This window comes from Canis lupus, chromosome 4, assembly GCF_011100685.1.
Source record: "Canis lupus familiaris isolate Mischka breed German Shepherd chromosome 4, alternate assembly UU_Cfam_GSD_1.0, whole genome shotgun sequence".
In the NCBI taxonomy this organism is placed as follows: Eukaryota; Metazoa; Chordata; class Mammalia; order Carnivora; family Canidae; genus Canis; species Canis lupus.
Genome location: NC_049225.1, coordinates 28,412,807 through 28,430,582, shown reverse-complemented (window position 1 = coordinate 28,430,582; position 17,776 = coordinate 28,412,807). Strand labels below are relative to the sequence as shown.

General features: G+C 50.4%; 1 protein-coding gene across 5 annotated transcripts in view; it reads left to right on the top strand.

Moving 5' to 3' along the window:
• The window catches only part of DLG5 (discs large MAGUK scaffold protein 5), a 119,439-nt gene extending 103,553 nt beyond the window's left edge, over positions 1 to 15,886 (top strand). For all 5 annotated transcript variants that reach the window (XM_038534453.1, XM_038534452.1, XM_038534455.1 and 2 more), the window contains 9 exons: positions 25 to 208; positions 1,043 to 1,191; positions 2,083 to 2,253; positions 3,089 to 3,285; positions 10,104 to 10,247; positions 10,477 to 10,604; positions 11,860 to 11,969; positions 12,619 to 12,728; positions 14,091 to 15,886. In XM_038534453.1, the coding sequence (XP_038390381.1) occupies positions 25 to 208; positions 1,043 to 1,191; positions 2,083 to 2,253; positions 3,089 to 3,285; positions 10,104 to 10,247; positions 10,477 to 10,604; positions 11,860 to 11,969; positions 12,619 to 12,728; positions 14,091 to 14,194 (1,297 nt within the window). In that variant the 3' untranslated portion in view covers positions 14,195 to 15,886. The remainder of the gene's footprint in view (positions 1 to 24; positions 209 to 1,042; positions 1,192 to 2,082; positions 2,254 to 3,088; positions 3,286 to 10,103; positions 10,248 to 10,476; positions 10,605 to 11,859; positions 11,970 to 12,618; positions 12,729 to 14,090) is intronic.
• Positions 15,887 to 17,776: the final 1,890 nt, after the last annotated feature.

The following is a 17,776-nucleotide window of genomic DNA, read 5'->3' as shown; positions in this document are numbered from 1 at the left end:
GGGACTTTATTTTCGTTCCTGAAGGATGGTGGGAGATGCCAACAAGAAGACTCCAGAGCCACGTGTGGTCTTCATCAAAAAGTCCCAGCTGGAGCTTGGAGTCCATTTATGTGGAGGGAACCTGCACGGGGTGTTTGTGGCTGAGGTGGAGGATGACAGTCCTGCCAAGGGCCCTGACGGCCTTGTGGTGGGGGACCTCATCCTCGAGGTGAGTTCTGAGCAGCCGGTGGCACGGGAGGCAGAGAGCACGGCCTCCTGCCTGGTGCCCCTGTTGGTGTTGAATGCTGCCAGGACCCTCGGGGTGGATCACAGGGCCCTGGTGACAGGAGGGAATTGGGAGGGAGAATGCTCTGCCATGTCAGCAGCAGGGCTGTGCTCTCATGGAGGGGCCCCCTTTTCCCTGGGTCTCCTGTTGAGGGGCAAGGGGACTTCACAGGAATTCAAAGACACAAGTAGCTTTTATTTTTAATTATTATTTTTTATTTAAATTCCATTTGCTAACATGTCCTATAACACCCGGTGCTCATCCCATCACATGCCCTCCTCGGTGCCCGGCACCCAGTCACCCCATCCCCCCACTACCTCCCCTTCCACAACTCTTTGTTTCCCAGAGTCAGAAGCCTCTCCTGGTTTGTCTCCCTCTCTGATGTCTCCCCACCCAGTTTCCCCCCCTTTCCTTATGGTCCCTTTCACTCTTTCTTATATTCCCCATAGGAGTGAAACCATAAGATGATTGTCCTTCTCCGACTGACTTATTTCACTCAGTGTAATACCTTCCAGTTCCATCCACGAAAGACAGAAATAGCTTCAACAAGATGAAGTGCTGTGTTTTCATAGCCCTAACTTGCTGGGAGATTAGCACAGGGTTTCTCGTGGGAGAAGCTGTTGGGGGCAGAGGACTCAGCCTTACCTGCAGAGGCGAGGCAGGCAGATTCCCGGTTAAGGGGATCTTAAATCTGCCTTCTCCCCCTACCGCCCTGTCAGGGTGCCTAAGCCGTCTCTGGCTTCTGCCCTCTGACCTCAGTCCCCTGTCCTCTGGCAGTATGGCAGTCTGGATGTGCGCAACAGGACAGTGGAGGAGGTCTACGTGGAGATGCTGAAGCCCAAGGACAGTGTCCGTCTCAAGGTGCAGTACCGCCCTGAGGAGTTCACCAAGGTCAAGGGTCTGCCTGGCGACAGCTTCTACATCAGGTACCAGGGGCTAGGAGTTCCAGGGATTCGGGGCCAGGGGAGGGGCTTCCTCAGGAGACTGGTCCTGGTGAGTGTCTCTGCAACAGAGAGAGTGAGACCATGGTCCTTGTTGCATGGGCCCCAAGCCACGTGCTCACAGAGAGATGCATGTGACTTAGGAAAACTTCACTTGAGGACTTGTAGGACCACATAGGGCTCCCTATTTAGGGTTTGGGGCTTGGGAAATTTTGAGGCTGCAGAGCCCCATTTTCCTGTGCACTGTGCTCCTCTCCTGGTCTGCCCCGATCCCTGGCTGCAGATCGTCTGCAGGGTGTGTGAGTGTCAAGGCATGCACGTGCCCAAAGTGCAGTAGGACTTGTGTGCAGGCCAGCCCAGCCACCAGGTGTTTTCTAGAGGGGCTCTAGCTTCCTTCGTGTTTCCTAAGTTCTGAGGCCACAGAAAGGAAAAAGCACTAATCAGTTGTGTACTGTGAGATACGGTCTCTGTCTCTAGGCCACCCTCCTTGGTAGGAGATGAGATTTCCATCCTGAGGAGTTTCCCTTCTGTAGGAACCGTTGACCTTGACTCGGGAGATAAAGGCCCGTTTGGAAGGCGGGATATGGTTCTGGTCCTTGGCAAGAAGTTCTTTATCCGATGGGTGTGAGGCAGCCCTCATTGCCGGGGAGCCTCAGTCTCAGGGGAGGCAAGACAACTTTGTTCCGTTACTGAAGCTGAGGCTCCCTTCTTTGGGAACTGCCTCCAGGATGGGAGAGGTGGGTCCTGATTGTGGTCCGGGGAAAGCGCAGAGCAGGAGAGCTGTCCCAGGAGACTGGCTGCCAAAGTGTGTGGCTGGTTGGTCCTCCACAGCCCAGAGCCCCCTCCTGATCCGGTTCCCTCTGTCACCTGCTCCAGGGCCCTGTACGACCGGCTGGCGGAGGTGGAGCATGAGCTGAGCTTTAAGAAAGATGACATCCTCTACGTTGATGACACCTTGCCTCAGGGTACCTTTGGGTCCTGGATGGCCTGGCAGCTAGATGAGAACGCCCAGAAGATGCAGCGTGGGCAGATCCCCAGCAAATACGTGTAAGTGGCCATGTCTGGGCTTGGAGGGGGCAGCGCCAGCCCTGGGGCTGTCCCACAGGATCGGGGCTCACGCTGCCGTGCACGCTGGCTTCTGGTCTGCACGCTTTGCCCCAACTGCTTGTCCAGGAAGCTGCTCCTAGCGCAGTTCAGTGCCGCCCATAGGTCAGTGCTACATGGGAGAATGGTGGCAACTTAGGAAATGCAACTTTTTAATTTTTAACAGATTTATTGAGATACACTCATATACCATGCAGTTCACCTGAAGTGTCCAATTCGGTGGCTTTCAGTGTACTCCGAGCTGTGTGCCACCATCCATCCCCGTGTCATTTCAGAGCACTCTCCTCAGCTCAGAAGCGGCCCTGCCCCTGTTAGCTCTCCCATCGGCCTTTCTGTCTCTCCTGCCCCCTCCTACCGGAGGCAGCCCCGACTCTACCTCTGTCCCTGTAGATGTCCCTGTTCTGGGCTTTCCTGTGAATGTGGCCTTCTGAGCCTGCTCTCTGGCGCTTGGCATAGCATTTTCAAGGTTATTCCATGTCGGTGTGCATCCATGTTTCGCTCCTTTTTGTGGCAGGAAGCCCCGCTTGTCATGACACCAGGTGAAGGCTGTCTTAGCACTTCCATTTGACACTCACCTGAGTACAAATTTTTCCGCTCTGCAAGCGTCCCCCACAACAGTGGTACCAAGGGGTCCTCAGTGGTGTGGGTGGGTGGAGTAACCAAGAGATCTGTCGAGGAGCATTGGAGGAGTCTGGGGTCCTGGCGGAGCAGGACGGGGTGTGTGGGAAATGCTCAATCACTAGGCCCTTCTCAGGACCACCCTTCCCTGTGACCACAGGATGGACCAAGAATTCTCCAGGAGACTCAGCATGTCTGAGGTCAAAGATGACAACAACGCCGCAAAGACACTGTCGGCGGCTGCACGCAGATCCTTCTTTCGAAGGAAGCATAAGCACAAACGCAGCGGGTCCAAAGATGGGAAAGACCTCCTTGCCCTGGACACCTTTTCCAACGACACCATTCCACTCTTTGAAGGCAAGTGGCTGAGCTCACTTTTCCAGCGGCTCTCAGAATTAGGTTTGCCATTGACACTGGCTTAGGCAAGATAGAGGTCCACCCTGCTTTTGCATAGGAGTCCTTGTCTCGATCGGGGTGGTCGTTGTCCTCAGGGGCTGCCGTCTGCAGGGCACGGCTTCCATGGTCAGCACATGACATTGCAGCTCCAACTATCAGATCATATTCAGTCAGCAGGAAAGGAGGATGGGGCAAAGTGTGCAGTTGAGTGTGCCTCTTTAAACCACTTACTTGGGAGTCCCACCCTGCGACATCTCCTCACATCTCACTGGCCACTGGCATCTGCAGGGTTTCAGCTGGCGCAGTGCTGCCCTCAGTACCCTAGGTTCTATAGGAGGGAAGAAAGGAAGGATGGGTACTGGATGGGCAGAAGCAGTCTCTGCACAACGCGTTGCTTCTCGTTTCTTCTGGGGTTATTATGGGCTGTTTGGGGATGACCTCCAGTCTCTGCAGATCTTTGGCCTTCTCTGGCTTCACTCCTGTGTCCACGAATGATTCTTACAAGATCTCCCCGGGCTAGGCACTGCACCAGGGCCGGAGTGGCATATTAGGGAGTATTAGACGTCCCCTGGCAGATTGCCCTTGTGGAGTGGGTACTTTTGTCCTGTAAAGCAGGAGGCTCTTGTGACCGCTGCTCATGGGGTTGCTGGTGTGTGTCCAGCATTCTAGAATGTTGCCCTCCCAGGCAGGCAGGCGACAAAGGGTGGGCAACAAGAGCTGATGATCGGACAGCTGGTTTCTTCCTTCCCTGCTCCCATTTTTATTGTTTAAATTAAGGCCCTGGCGCTGGGAGTTGAGTGTACCCCACCCTCGTTCGGGGCCCATTGTCACTCTGTCAGGACACAGAAGGCAAACCCCAGCCAGTAGGTCCACATCTGTTTCTATATGGCCTGGAGCTAAGAATGGATGTTTACATGTTTAAACGTAATGTAAGAATGTCTTCAGGTGCAGACACCTTTTGGCAATAACAATTGCTTGTTTTTGTTGTTTTTTTCCTTTCTGCAAAAAAAATGCCATTGGGATTTTCAGAGGGATTGCGTTGAATCTATAGATTGATTTGAGTAGTGTGGACATTTTAATAATATCGAGTCTCCCAGTTCACGAGCACAGGATGTCTTTCCATGTATTTGTACCTTTTTTGATTTTTTTTTTTTCAGTATTATGTAGTTTGCAGTTTACAGATCTTTTACCTCCTTGGTTAGGTGTATTCCTAAGTATTTTATCCTCTGTGATGCTATAGTAAGTGGGTTTGTTTTCTTCACTTCTTTTTCGGAGTGGACATTGTTAGTGTGTAGGAATGAAACTGATTTTTGCATGTTTTGATTTTGTATCCTGAAACTTTGCCGAACTCATTAGTTCTAACAGGGTGTGTGTGTGTGTGTGTGTGTTCTCTTGGGTTTTTACATCAAGATCATGTCATCTGTAAGCATAATTGTACTACTTATTTTCCACAGGGGATGCCTTCTTTCTTTTTCTTGTCTAATTGCCCTGGCTGCGATTTCCAGTACAGTGTGAGATAGTAGCGGAAAGTGTGGGCATCCTTGCCTTTGTTTCTGATGTTAGATGGACAGCTTCCTGTCTCTTGCCATTGAATATGACATTACGGGTTTTTCATATATGGCTAGTGTTTCACATATGTTCAAGTAGTTTCCTTCCATTCCTACTTTGTGGAGTATTTTGATCATGAAGGGGTATTTAATTTCATCAGATGCTTTTTCTGTGTCAGCTGAGATGATCATGTGGTCCTTCATTTTGTTATTATGGTCCATGATGCTGATTGATCTTCGTATGTTAAGAACCATCCTTTCGGGGATCTCTGGGTGGCTCAGGGGTTTAGCACCTGCCTTCGGCCCAGGGGCGTGATCCTGGAGTCCCGGGATCGAGTCTCACATCGGGCTCCCTGCATGGGGCCTGCTTCTCCCTCTGCCTGTGTCTCTGCCTGTCTCTCTCTCTGTGTCTCTCATGAATAAATAAATAAATAATCTTTTTTTTTTTTTTTTTTTTAAAGAACCATCCTTTCATTCTAGGTATAAATCCCACTTGATCGTGGCATATGATCCTTTTCATGTGTTGCTGAATTCAGTTTGCGAATATTTTGTTGAGGATTTTTGCTTCTACGTTCATCAGGGATATTGGTCTACAGTTTGCTTATTGTGTCTTAGGATGAATTTGGAAGTGTCCCCTCCTCTTCAATTTTTGGAAGATTTTGAAGAGGACTCGTATTAATTTTTTAAGTGTTTGGTAGACTTCTCTGGTGAAGAAGCCATCTTGTCCTGGGCTTTTTCTTGCGGGGAAGTTTTCTATAACTTGCTGTCTCCTTGCTTGGTATAGCTCTCTTCAGCTTTTTTTGTTTGTTTGTTTGTTTGTTTTAATTTCTTCATGATGTAGTCGTGATAACAGTCTATGTTTCTAGGAATTTATCATTCCTTCCAGGTTGTCTGGTTTACTTACATGTTAATTGTTTGTAGTTTGCTATAAGCTGTGAAGTCCTTATTATGTCCCTTTCTTCTTATTTCAGTGATTTAAGGCTTCTCTCCATTTTTCTTCATTATTCTACCTAAAAGTTTGTAAATGTTGTTGATCTTTTCAAAAAACCAACTCTTGGTTTCGTTGATATATTTTCTTTCTAATTGTTTTTCTATTCTCTATCTCTGCTCTTTATTCTTTCCTTCTGCTAATTTTGTGTTTAGTTTGTTCTTTTTCCCCCACCAGATTCCTCCAAGTGTGAAGTTAGGTTGTTGATTTCCTTTTTCTCAACATCAGCGTTTTTACCACTACAAACATCCCTCATAATACTGCCTTTGCTGCATCCTCTAAGTGTCCGTATGCTGTGGTTTTATTTTCATTTGTCTCCAGAAATGTCCTGAGTTGTCCTCTTTTTTTTTTTTTTTTTTCTTGGACTCCTTGGTGGTTTGAACATGAGTTGTTTAATTTCCATGCAGTGTCTATTTCCCTGTTTTCCTTTTTTGTTGATTTCTAGTTTCTTTCCTTTGTAGTCAGAAAAGATACTTTGCATAGTTTCAGTCCTCTTAAGTTTGTTTTGTAGCTGAACAAGTGGTCTGTCCTGCGAGTGCCCCCCAGCACTTGAAAAGAGTGTGTACTCTGCTGTTGCCGAGTGGGCTGTTGTGTGCACGTCCGTGAGGTCCATCTGGTCCACACGCTGCTTTTCCCTTCTTTTCTCTGTGGTGGTTTTGAAGTGCCTGGGCATACTGTGTTGCTGTCTGTTTCTCCCTTCAGTTCTGTCACGTATTTGGGAACTCTAGCTTAAGGTGCATGTGTCTTTATAATTGTTGACTCTTTTTGGAGAATTGACCCTTTTATCATTATGTAATGTCCTTCTTTGTCTCTTGTGACAGTTTCTGCCTAAAAATCTATTTGGTCTGCTGGAACTGTGGCCATTCTGTTCTCATTAGATTCCTAATTGCATGAAATATCTTTATTCTTTCACTTTGATTAGCCCATGTGTGTCCTTAGATCTAAAGTGAGTTTCCCTTAGCATGTAGCCGGATCTTGTTTATTCATCTGTTTAACCAATCCTTTCACATTTAAAGTAATTACTGATGTGGGAGGACTTGAGTTGTTTTCTGTAGGTCCTGTAACTTTTTTTGTCCATCTTTTCCTAACCTTGCTGCCATCTGTTGTGCTATGCTGGGTTTTGTTCTGTGGTTTTGGGGTTTTTTTGGTAGCAACAGGTTTTGATTCCCTTCTCATGTCCTGTTGTGTAAATTTCATAGATATTTTCTTTTTGGTTACTATTGCAATTATGTAAAACATCTTAAAATTATAACAGTCCATTTTATTATTATTTTTTTAAGTAGGCTCCATTCCCCACATTGGTCTCCATGCTGGAGACTCTGAGCTTCTGAGATCTCATGACCCTGAGATCAAGACCTGAGCAGAGATCAAGAGTTGGATGCTTAACCAACTGAGCCACCCAGGCACCCTGTAACAGTCTGTTTTAAACTGATAACAACTTAATTTGTCTCATATAAAAATTCCATGTTACACCTCAGTGTCTCCCTCCCCTTTATGTTGTTGAGGACACCTATTACCTTTTATTTTATATCAATGTATATATTAGCATAGATTTATAATTACTTTTGTGCCGTTGCTTTTAAATATCTGCACCAAATTTAAAAGTGACTTAAGTACCTATATTATGTTACTGCCAGATTCTCTATTTAAATGTACAGTTATCCTTCCCAGGGAGTTTTGTATTTTTGCTGGTTGGATTTAATGACTTGTGAGATGCTCTGTAGCTCTCTAATTCTGTAATTATGAGGACTTCCAATGAAGCAGATTGTTGAGGGAGGAACGGGAATCTTCTAAATTGGTATCCCACTGCGTGGAATGTTAATAGTCGTTAGAGGAGAATACGATTCTTGCTCCAGTAAGTCAAAGGCATAGTGACTTACTGTCCACGCAGAGGGAAATGGATGAAGAGAAGCAACGTATCCATGTGTGCGAGGTTCAGAAAGAATACAGGAGAGCTGTATGAATCAACAGGGATGCGTTCCAGAAACATAACATGGAGTGAGAGGAGGGACACATGTTTACATTATTAGGTCGTTTTTGTTGAACACATGCACAAAGCATACTTTGTAGTCTTTTTGGAGTATATAAAAAATCAACATGTGAGAATAGCAAATATCTGAAAGGATATACTTCCAGGTCCTAATAGTGGTGATGAGGAGGCTGGTGGGGGGACCAGGAGGGCTTGGAGAAGAGGCGTCAGAGAAGCCGTTTGACTTTCCCTGTAACATTCGATTTTTAAGAGAGAGGATGTGTCCAATTTCTCCTGGAGGAAGTCCTTGGCCCTGAGACTCCTCAGAGGCTTTAATCAGAAATACACAGGAGTTTCTGGATGGTAGAGGTGGCCACCAAACCCTTCCCTGCAGACCAGACCAGAACAGATCAGCTGGCCACCAGGTTGAGAAACGCTGCATAGAAGGTCGTGTAGGTGTATGTGGGTCGTCATCAGTCCTAAAAAAGTAAATTCGTGTGTAGGTGTGGGTGAGGGAAGAGGGAGACCGTTCACTTCCTGCTCAGTTCTGTCCAGGATCTTGGTCCGCGTGGAGCCCAGCCGGCACCTGGCACCACACTGTCCAGGCGCAGCCCTGCCTCTGGCTGTTGTGCCCAAGATCGCGAATCCGAGAAACCACCGAGGAGCCGACACCGATGCAAACACACGAGGGTTTATTTACAAGTTCGAGCTTGGGTCCAAGTATACCCAACACAGCGGAGCAGGGACTTGGACCCCGAGACTAAGAGGCGTAGCAGCTTTATAGGGGCCAGTGGCCCATGGGATACACAGAAAGTTGCACAGTCATGTCGGTCCACACACAGGTGGCCGACTGAATGACATCTTACCTGTAGTATCCATTTGAGCTGGCCTATTACTTTGGTCAGAATCGGCGCGCAGTTTGGTGCCAAAACTGCGGGGTTACATTGTTATGAGCCGATTTCCGATTAGGGTGTGCCCAGCGGCTTGACTAGGGTGGGGCAGCGCATTAAGCAATAAGCAGGTCGTGTGGGGGTCACACAGGAGGTGGCAGGTGCAGCACAAAATGGAGTTAGTCCTACTCTGCTTGTCCAGGGGTAGGGGATTTTTGTTCAATTTCCTGGGTCCCACGCTGGCCCCTCCTTCTGTCCCCAGTCAGGCCTGGCCGCACAGCTTGTGTGCAGCCTTCCAGGCCGGGCCTTTCCTTGCCCTTTCCCCTTGGCCACTTCAGCCCCACCATCCTGCCGTGCTCGGCCAGGGGCGCAGCTCCATTGCACCCCTCCTGGGCCTGCTGCCAGTCTCTTCATCTTCGGGCCGCACAGTATTTGTTTAACCCCTGCTGCTCCCTGGGATTTCTTGTTCTGTTGCCTGGAGTTGTGAGCAGCTCTTGGCGTGGTCATTGGGCCTTTTCACGAGATGCTGTCTTGTGACACCGGTTAGACTTGTTTTGTATTCTTTCCAAAGTGTTTCCGAGGTGCCAACGTGGTGCCTGATACTGATTTTAAGCCGTCTCTTTCTGCAAGGACTTTTTTCATTCACTTGGGGAAGTGGAGGTGTCCTACACAGATCACCTGGGACACCTTGGTTTGACACCTGGAACTGAGACCAGATGAGAGTAGCCAAAGTGTAATTTCTCTACTATGTAAAAGTCCCAGCTGGTCTGTGGTTCCAGGAAGGCAGCTCCATTCTGGGGATCCTCCAGGGACCCAAGTCCCTTCAGTCTTTTAGCTCTGTCATTTTTCTAAAGGTTATCCTCATCAGCAGGGTCAGAGGAGGCTGAGCACCCCAGGTCTTGTCCTTTTCAGCCCCTGGGAAAGGGGTGAGGAAGTGGGAGCTTCACCTCTGCTAACTGCTCAGGCAGGTCTGGGTCATGTGAGCATACCTACCTGCCGGGGAGGTTGCAATTCTAGGAAGCAGAGCATGGGTAGTCGGGGCGAGGGGAGCAGGCCCAGGACAAGTGAGGAAGACTTTGGGCAGAAGGAAGGGCTAAAATGACTGTTCTAGACTGGCTGTATTGGGTGTTTGCAGAGCAGGGACACTTGTGCTGGACTCCAGGAGTGACCATGCCCTGGTCTGCCTAGGACGTAGGGACTCAGCCCTAAACTTGGGCAGGCCCCAGGTGAACTGTGCTAAGCTGCTCACCCTGCCTGGCTCTGGATTTGTGGACTGAGGGGTGGACCTGCCTGGGGTGAGCACATGAGGGCAGCAGTGGGTCCCCGGCCTCTCTCCCTCCCTCTGCTCCAGGTGAGTGCCTGTGACACTGCTCCTCTCTCCTCAGATTCAGTGAGCCTCGCCTATCAGCGGGTCCAGAAAGTAGACTGCACCTCCCTGAGGCCTGTCCTGATTCTGGGGCCTTTACTGGACGTGGTGAAGGAAATGCTGGTGAATGAGGCACCCAGCAAGTTCTGCAGATGCCCCCTCGGTAAGGGGCACCCTCTGTGCCTGTTGGACTATGTCCTCCCATCTCCCAGGGCTGGGCCCATGGTGTCTCAGAGCCCTTCTGACCCAGGTCATGTTAGCAGGTGCCTTCTGTTTCTTTCTCTGGAAGGAAGGACAGCAGGACAGCTCTTCTGCAGTGCTCTTCCCTAGAATGTGCCATGACGGCTCACCATGCCAGGGGGCATCCTCATTCCTGTGTCTGTGCTTTGCAGAGGTGATGAAGGCCTCCCAGCAGGCCATCGAGCGGGGCGTCAAAGACTGCCTGTTTGTCGACTACAAGCGGAGGAGTGGCCATTTCGACGTGACCACAGTGGCTTCCATAAAGGAGATCACAGAAAAGGTACCTGTTGCTTAGACCAAGGATTAGGGTTTGAGCCTTTGGGATTGGACCTCCAGTGCCTCTGGACCTCTGCCCTATGCGTCTGTCTCCTGGGCCTTCTGTGAGCTCGCCTGTGACCTTAGTCCAAGTTAGCCTTTATCGGGGTTTGCCCCCTTTGCTTCTGTGTGGTTCCATTGTCATAAACGGTCCGCCAGTCCCTGTGCATGCGTCACCCCTTTCCCTCTGAGGACTCGGGATCTGATGAGAGCTTTGAACTCTAGGAAAGCCCCCACATGGGGGGTTCTACAACAGGGTCCTGCATCTGCTCAGCGTGTATGCGGAACTTTATGTGGGCCTTATTCTAGGGACAGGGCACCCACCTTTCCACTTTTCAGGGCTCCTGTCTCTGAAAGAGTTAAGAGCGTTTCCATGTGTCTTTAGGCTCTGGAACGTACTGGGGTCCATTTGCCAGGGAGCATGAGAAAAAGTGGGGAAATCTGTAGTGTATTAGAAAAGCTGCTGAGGGTGTACTCCTCGGGCTCGTCCTTCTCAGGGCGCTCATTTCACCTCGAAAGGCTCTGGTTTGCTCCTCCCTGGATGAGGGAGGTGGCTTCTGACAGCTGTGAGTGTGGATCGCCCAGAGGAAGCGGATGCACTCCAGCTAGGTGTGCCCCAGGAAGTTAGAAAGCCAGCCCACGGCCAGGCTCCCACAGTGGAGCTTTCAGGGATCAGGGGCAGCCGCACAGCGTGCCCATGGTCTGTCTATGGCTCACACTCCTGCTGGAGGCTGCGGGGACCCTGGGGCATTTCAGTCACAGCCACACATGGCACAGTCCCCTTCCCTGGGCAGGCCCTGCTGTCTGCACATCTTCATTGGCTCAGTCTGACAGAAGTGAGGCTTCTGAGGCCGGGCTGGGCAGGGCTTGGAGATGTTCCCTGGGTCTGCAGAGGCAGGAAAGGCTGGCTGGGGATGGGCCGTCCAGACCCCGCTCTGCCCTGGCTCTGGCCTTGGCCACCATCAGACTCGACAGCTTGCATGGAGAGGTTCTCTGGAGTAAAGCTCTCCGCGGCTTCCTCCTGCACGGTCTTCACAGTAGACTGGTCCTGCTGCCTCACTCATGGGGAGGGCCTCACGGGCTCGTTTATACGGTGGGGTGGAGCAGCGTGGGAGATAGGTTGGCCCCGTCAGTGGCAGAGACCAGCGGGAGGTGTCCTCAGAAGGACTCCAGTGTTTCTAGGGCCCGGGCCCTGACTCCTCATTCATCATCCCCTTTAGAACCGGCACTGTCTCCTGGACATCGCCCCCCATGCCATCGAGCGGCTGCACCACATGCACATCTACCCCATTGTCATCTTCATCCACTACAAGAGCGCCAAACACATCAAGTAGGTGACGGGCTCCGGGGGAGGGGGGGCTTTGGTGGCGATGGGGCTGCTGGCTCAGACACCGGGGCAGTGGGGTGGGCATGGAAGGATGAGATGGGCAGTAGGTGCAGGAACCCTCCCCATCGCACGCTCATTCAGGTGGTGCTAACCAGGCACAGTCCTGCTCCCCACCACCCTTTGCCCTGTGTGATGCCGCACGTTCCTAAGTAGTGCAGCTTTGTCCGCGTCACTCCCTGTGCATCTTGTCCCCCTTTCTCCTTCTCCTGCCTCTCAGCGGGGGCTCACAAGGACGCAGCAACTAGGTGACCAGCTGGGTCCAGGTCTGCGAGAAGCTGGCTTGGGATGTGATGAGCCTTTACTGTCACGGAGCTCCAGTTTCTGTACTGGTTGGGCCGACAGCTTGTCAAGGCCCCCTCCGCTTTACCTCTCTGTGCTTCCAAGCTTCTGGTACCTGTACCTGGGGGCCAGCTGAGGTGCCTGCCTTCCCCTCTCCTGCCCAGAGCTCCCCATGGGGCCTGCAGGCCATTGCTGTGCTTTATGACAGCAGCGCCTGGGGCCCTGTTGATGGAGGTCCTGTTACTCTGGACAAAGGAAGGAGGAGGGCCTGGGGAGGTGAGACGCTCAGCCTGCTTCTCTGGATGTCTGACAGGGAGCAGAGAGACCCCATCTACCTGAAGGACAAGGTGACTCAGAGGCATTCCAAAGAGCAGTTTGAGACAGCTCAGAAGATCGAACAGGAGTACAGTAGGTACTTCACAGGTAGGTGCGCCTCTGGCCTGGAGGAAGTGCAGGCAGCGGGGAGGGACGCAGGCTAACGGGAGACGGTACTAGCCCACACTTCCCGGATGCCGGCCAGTGCTGCTGCCGCCACTTGCATCACAGCTGTTCTGCTGGCAGGTGCAGGGCAAATAAAATACATCAGGAGTGTTATAGGTTGACAAGTAAAGTTCCCTGCTTTCAGCCTCATGTTATGATCTGGCCCCGTCCCCCAGATTTCTCCCCATCTGTCTCCCGGCACCAGTGCTGTGCAGGAGAGCTCTCAGGGCCCTCTGGTATAGCCATAGAGTTTGGTGAAGAAAAAGCTCCACTCCTAACAGCTTAGGTCTTTGAAAGACAGCAAACCAAAAGAAGCATGGCTCCAATCTGTTGGCTGCCATTGTACTTTGTGGCTTTCAACCTCTGATAAATCAGTTATTTGTAGGGGGGTTAACAACACTGGGGTCAGAGAGGCAGGGACAGTGATTTTAATTCACTGGTAGAGACTGTTAGCATCTAGTTTCCTGTGTCTCAGGCAAAAACAGTTGGTCTCAAAAACCAAGCTTGGAGCTTCTCTGTATGTGTGAGTTTTAATCTCTAATCCATCGTAAGCCAGTATCAGCCAAATATATTAATACTAGAGAAATGAAAAATTAAAAACTTACAAAATATAAGCTTTTGACTTTTTATTAGTTTCAACAGACATAAAATTACTCTTGTCACATTTCCACAGCAGTTTCTAAGCGCCCCCTATTTCTGTCCATACCTTGTGGCAGGCGGTCCGGGCGTGTTCAGTCTCCCGGCCCTGTTCCGTGGGGCACACAGGGAGCCTGGGCTAGTATCTCCAGGACCCATGGTGTTGAAGGCCTGCAGAGCAGGGCTGGGCCATAGCTGGGACATGTCATCTTGCTTGGGAAGCGCTGGCTCCTTAAACTCCTTGTTTTCTGGAGAAGCCGGCTACCATTGGGCCATCACTGCATAACCCCAGACTGCTTTCCGGGGTGCCAGACGCCCCCTTGGAAGACTGGGAAGACCCAGCGCGGGGCGTGCAGTTAATGCGAGTGGTCAGATCCTGATCGTCCCTGTTACAGGGGCTCCAAAACCTGACAAAATTTAACCCCAGCCTTCATGTGAGCCCACGTTGTCAGTATCCTACCGAACAGCTGAGCAGAGGGACAGATAAAAAGCCAAAGTTATTTGCACTTGACTCTTACTTTTCTTCCCCGATTTCTTGCTGATGGAAGAGAGCGAGGAAGGCAGGCCAAGTAGCTCCCATCAGGAAACCTAAACAGGTGTATTTTATTTGCCTGCATCCTGGGGTCAGACTCTGAGCTCAGTGATGTGTGTTTGGGGGCTCTTTTGCAGGGGTCATCCAGGGAGGAGCCCTGTCGAGCATTTGCACTCAAATCTTGGCAATGGTCAATCAAGAACAAAATAAGGTCCTGTGGATTCCAGCCTGCCCGCTGTAGAAGGGTGCCATTGCCATGCCGGGAGTGGCTGCGGCTTGTCTGCCGGCCTAAACGTCTGGCCCAGCTCCTTCTTAGCGATTGAAAGTCCACGTCTATCTGTATATAAACACAGAGGGGAAGGATCCACGCACATGGACTCCAGAAGCACCCCCTCTGTAGCTCGAGGGCCACAGGTGAACGGGATCCGGGCTCAGGCCAGAAGACTGTTCCTCTCACACATGTGCTTTAAGACAAAGCAAAAAAAAAAAAACCACAAAAGACTTTTGATAGAGGGGTTCAACACCACCCTTTCTTTAGCCAGCTCACCAGAGATGCTGCAAAGAGAACCTTTCAGATCACAAGTTTACAAGCCTTTTCTAAGTATTGGTTGTTTATGTTTACTTGAACGGCTCCATGTTGCCGGTGCCCAGCCCTGCCCTCCCCTGTCAACGTCCCGTGTTGCTTTGGTGTTGGGTTTCGTTCCTGCTTTCAGCAAAACAACTCTGGAACCTCGCTGGGGGCCACTCTGCTCTGGGAGGTTCTTGTCAGTGGGACCAGGGCTTCAAGACACTTCCCGCTCCCCGGTGGCACCTCTCCTGGAAGGACACCGTGACGGCAGGGGCTCAGACGTGCTGTGGTAGCAGGACCAGTGCCTTTGTGGGGCGGAGGCACCAGCGGCCGTGTCCTCCCCTCCTGCGCCAGGAAGGCCACTTGGGCGTCTTGCAAGCTTGCAGGCTTTGTCTCCTGCCCTCCGTGTCCTCTCATTTCTTCTCTGTCTGCTATTGTTACGTCCGCCTGCTACCTGGGCCGTCCGGGCTCCCTGAGGTCACCGCCGTGCCGTTGTCCTGGGCAGGGTGTTAACCAAGGGCTGGCACGTGCCACTGGGTCCTCCTTAGCTTCTGTAAATAGTGACCGCTTTTTCAGTGCAATTTTTGCAGGGTAATTCTTAAACTCCATAGACGGGGGCAGGCACACCAGCTCTCTCTGATGGGAAGATGCTCATGTTTCAGACTGGGAACTGCGAGCTCTTAGGGGAAGTGTCATGATGAGTGTCCCCGCTCTCAGAAGCTGGGGATCTAGTCTCGGTGACAGCACTCCTGGCATAAACAGTACCCCACAAGGACGTCTTTGGGGTTTTGTTTTTGGGAATTTTTTTTTTTTTTTTTTTTTTTTTGCACTTCTGATGCTGGATATCTCTGGCTGAAGATTTGATGTGGTTCCTCCTTAAAACTGTGCGTCCTGTTAATAAATAGGTACTGTACTGGGCTCCGTGTGTCACTGGGGTAGGACCTATATTTTAATACTGTTCCTAACATTTCATTTTACTAGCAAGAAATCTTTGATTTCATTTTATTCTTTGTAATTCTAGACACTAGATTGTAGCGTAGCTGACATTTTTTTTTTTTTAAAGGGATCTATTTTCTTGCACAGGTGTTCACAGAGATGTGTGTCAGTCCTCAGCTCTGCCCTTCATTTCACAGGTACACGCCTTCCTCTAGCTCAGACCACCAACAGACGGTGGGCTGGCTGGGGGCCTGCTCGGCGCCCTCGGGGCTGCGTCTCTGAGCCGCGGCCCGGGCGGGACTGTGATGGTACAGTGTGCACAGGTACTGTTCTGACAGACTGGGATTTTCTGTACTAAAACCTTACTTTGTATCAAAAGTTAAACAGACTTTAGTACAACAAATAAAGGTCAATTTCTGTAACTTGTCATGAAGATACCTGTTTTAAAATTGGCTTCCCGTGTGTTCCCTGCCCCCCCCCCAGCTCTCTCTCATTCCTAAGTGGGAGCCTGCTTTCTATTTATTTATTTATTTATTTATTTATTTACTTACTTACTTACTTACTTATTTATTTTTATTTATTTATTTTTAATTTATTTTTTATTGGTGTTCAATTTACTAACATACAGAATAACCCCCAGTGCCCGTCACCCATTCACTCCCACCCCCCGCCCTCCTCCCCTTCTACCACCCCTAGTTCATTTCCCAGAGTTAGCAGTCTTTACGTTCTGTCTCCCTTTCTGATATTTCCCACACATTTCTTCTCCCTTCCCTTATATATTCCCTTTCACTATTATTTATATTCCCCAAATGAATGAGAACATATAATGTTTGTCCTTCACCGACTGACTTACTTCACTCAGCATAATACCCTCCAGTTCCATCCACGTTGAAGCAAATGGTGGGTATTTGTCATTTCTAATAGCTGAGGAATATTCCATTGTATACATAAACCACATCTTCTTTATCCATTCATCTTTCGTTGGACACCGAGGCTCCTTCCACAGTTTGGCTATCGTGGCCATTGCTGCTATAAACATCGGGGTGCAGGTGTCCCGGCGTTTCATTGCATGTGTATCTTTGGGGTAAATCCCCAACAGTGCAATTGCTGGGTCGTAGGGCAGGTCTATTTTTAACTGTTTGAGGAACCTCCACACAGTTTTCCAGAGTGGGAGCCTGCTTTCCTGCCCTGCAGTGTGTAGCTGGATCGGCTGCCGTGAGAGGTTCTTCCCAGCGCTCGTGATACTCGGGAGCCCCTTCTACCTGCTGCATCAACGCCTCCGACTCCTCCCTTCCCTCCCATGTGTCCGTTCTGTCCCTCCATACACCCAGCAAAGTGTGGATGGTGGTTGCAGCCAGGCAGTTGATCTGTGTTGAGATTCGGATCCTCCCCTCAGGTGCTTATATTCAGGGCTGTGAAGAGCAAAAGGGATTTGAAGGACGCTAGGATCCCCTGATGTTCACAATCAGAGTCCTATCTGCAAGGGGGTGAGGACCAGGTTGGGCCCGCAGCGGGAAGAAGGCCTTGCCTGGCATGGGGGCTGCATTGTGATCCCACCCAGCGTCGCTGGACCATGAAGGCTCTCTGGAATTCCAGGCTGGCAGGAAGCCCAGACTGGCCTCATTAAATGCCCCGAGTTGGGGTCAGGGAAGAGTCCTTCTCCTCCTCTGGTCTCTTTGCCTGGGGTAGGTGGGGGCACAGTGCTAGAGAAAAGCCTCATGCTGCAGCAGTGACTTGGCCAATAGGGGCAGACTTGGGGTTCATGCCTCCTCAGTCCTTTCCTGCTGGGTGGAGGTTCCCTTGTGCACCTGCAGTCTTGGCCTCACCTGTAGCCACAGGACTCACAGGGCCATAGGGGCTGGTGCAGCTGGCTGAGGCCCAGGGCACAACCCTCTTGCCCACGTGCACCCAGCCATTCGGCTGCCCACACTTCCTCGCCAGCCCAGAGCCAGTGCTGACCCGAGAGGGGCAAATGGGGCGGCAGCTACTTGTCTTAGGCATGGGTTCTTTTCACGAGCCCAGTTATGCCAAAACCTTAAAGTTTTGCACATGCAGCTTTATGAGTGACCTTTTCTTCTTTTAGACTTTCACATGTTTTCTATAGGAAACTTGGTTTTCTTTCATAATTAAAAGGAATGGAAAAAAAATGTCTCTTTTAAAAATGGAGGCCAGCTAAGTTGCTAGAATCACAAACTGTTTCTGGAGCTGCCAAGTAGCATTGAGGGAATTCCTGCTTGTTTCCAAGCCATGCTGAAACTGGGACAGGGGAGAGGTGCACAGGAAGATCGGTCTCTGCCCTGAGTTGGCATCTGTCTCATG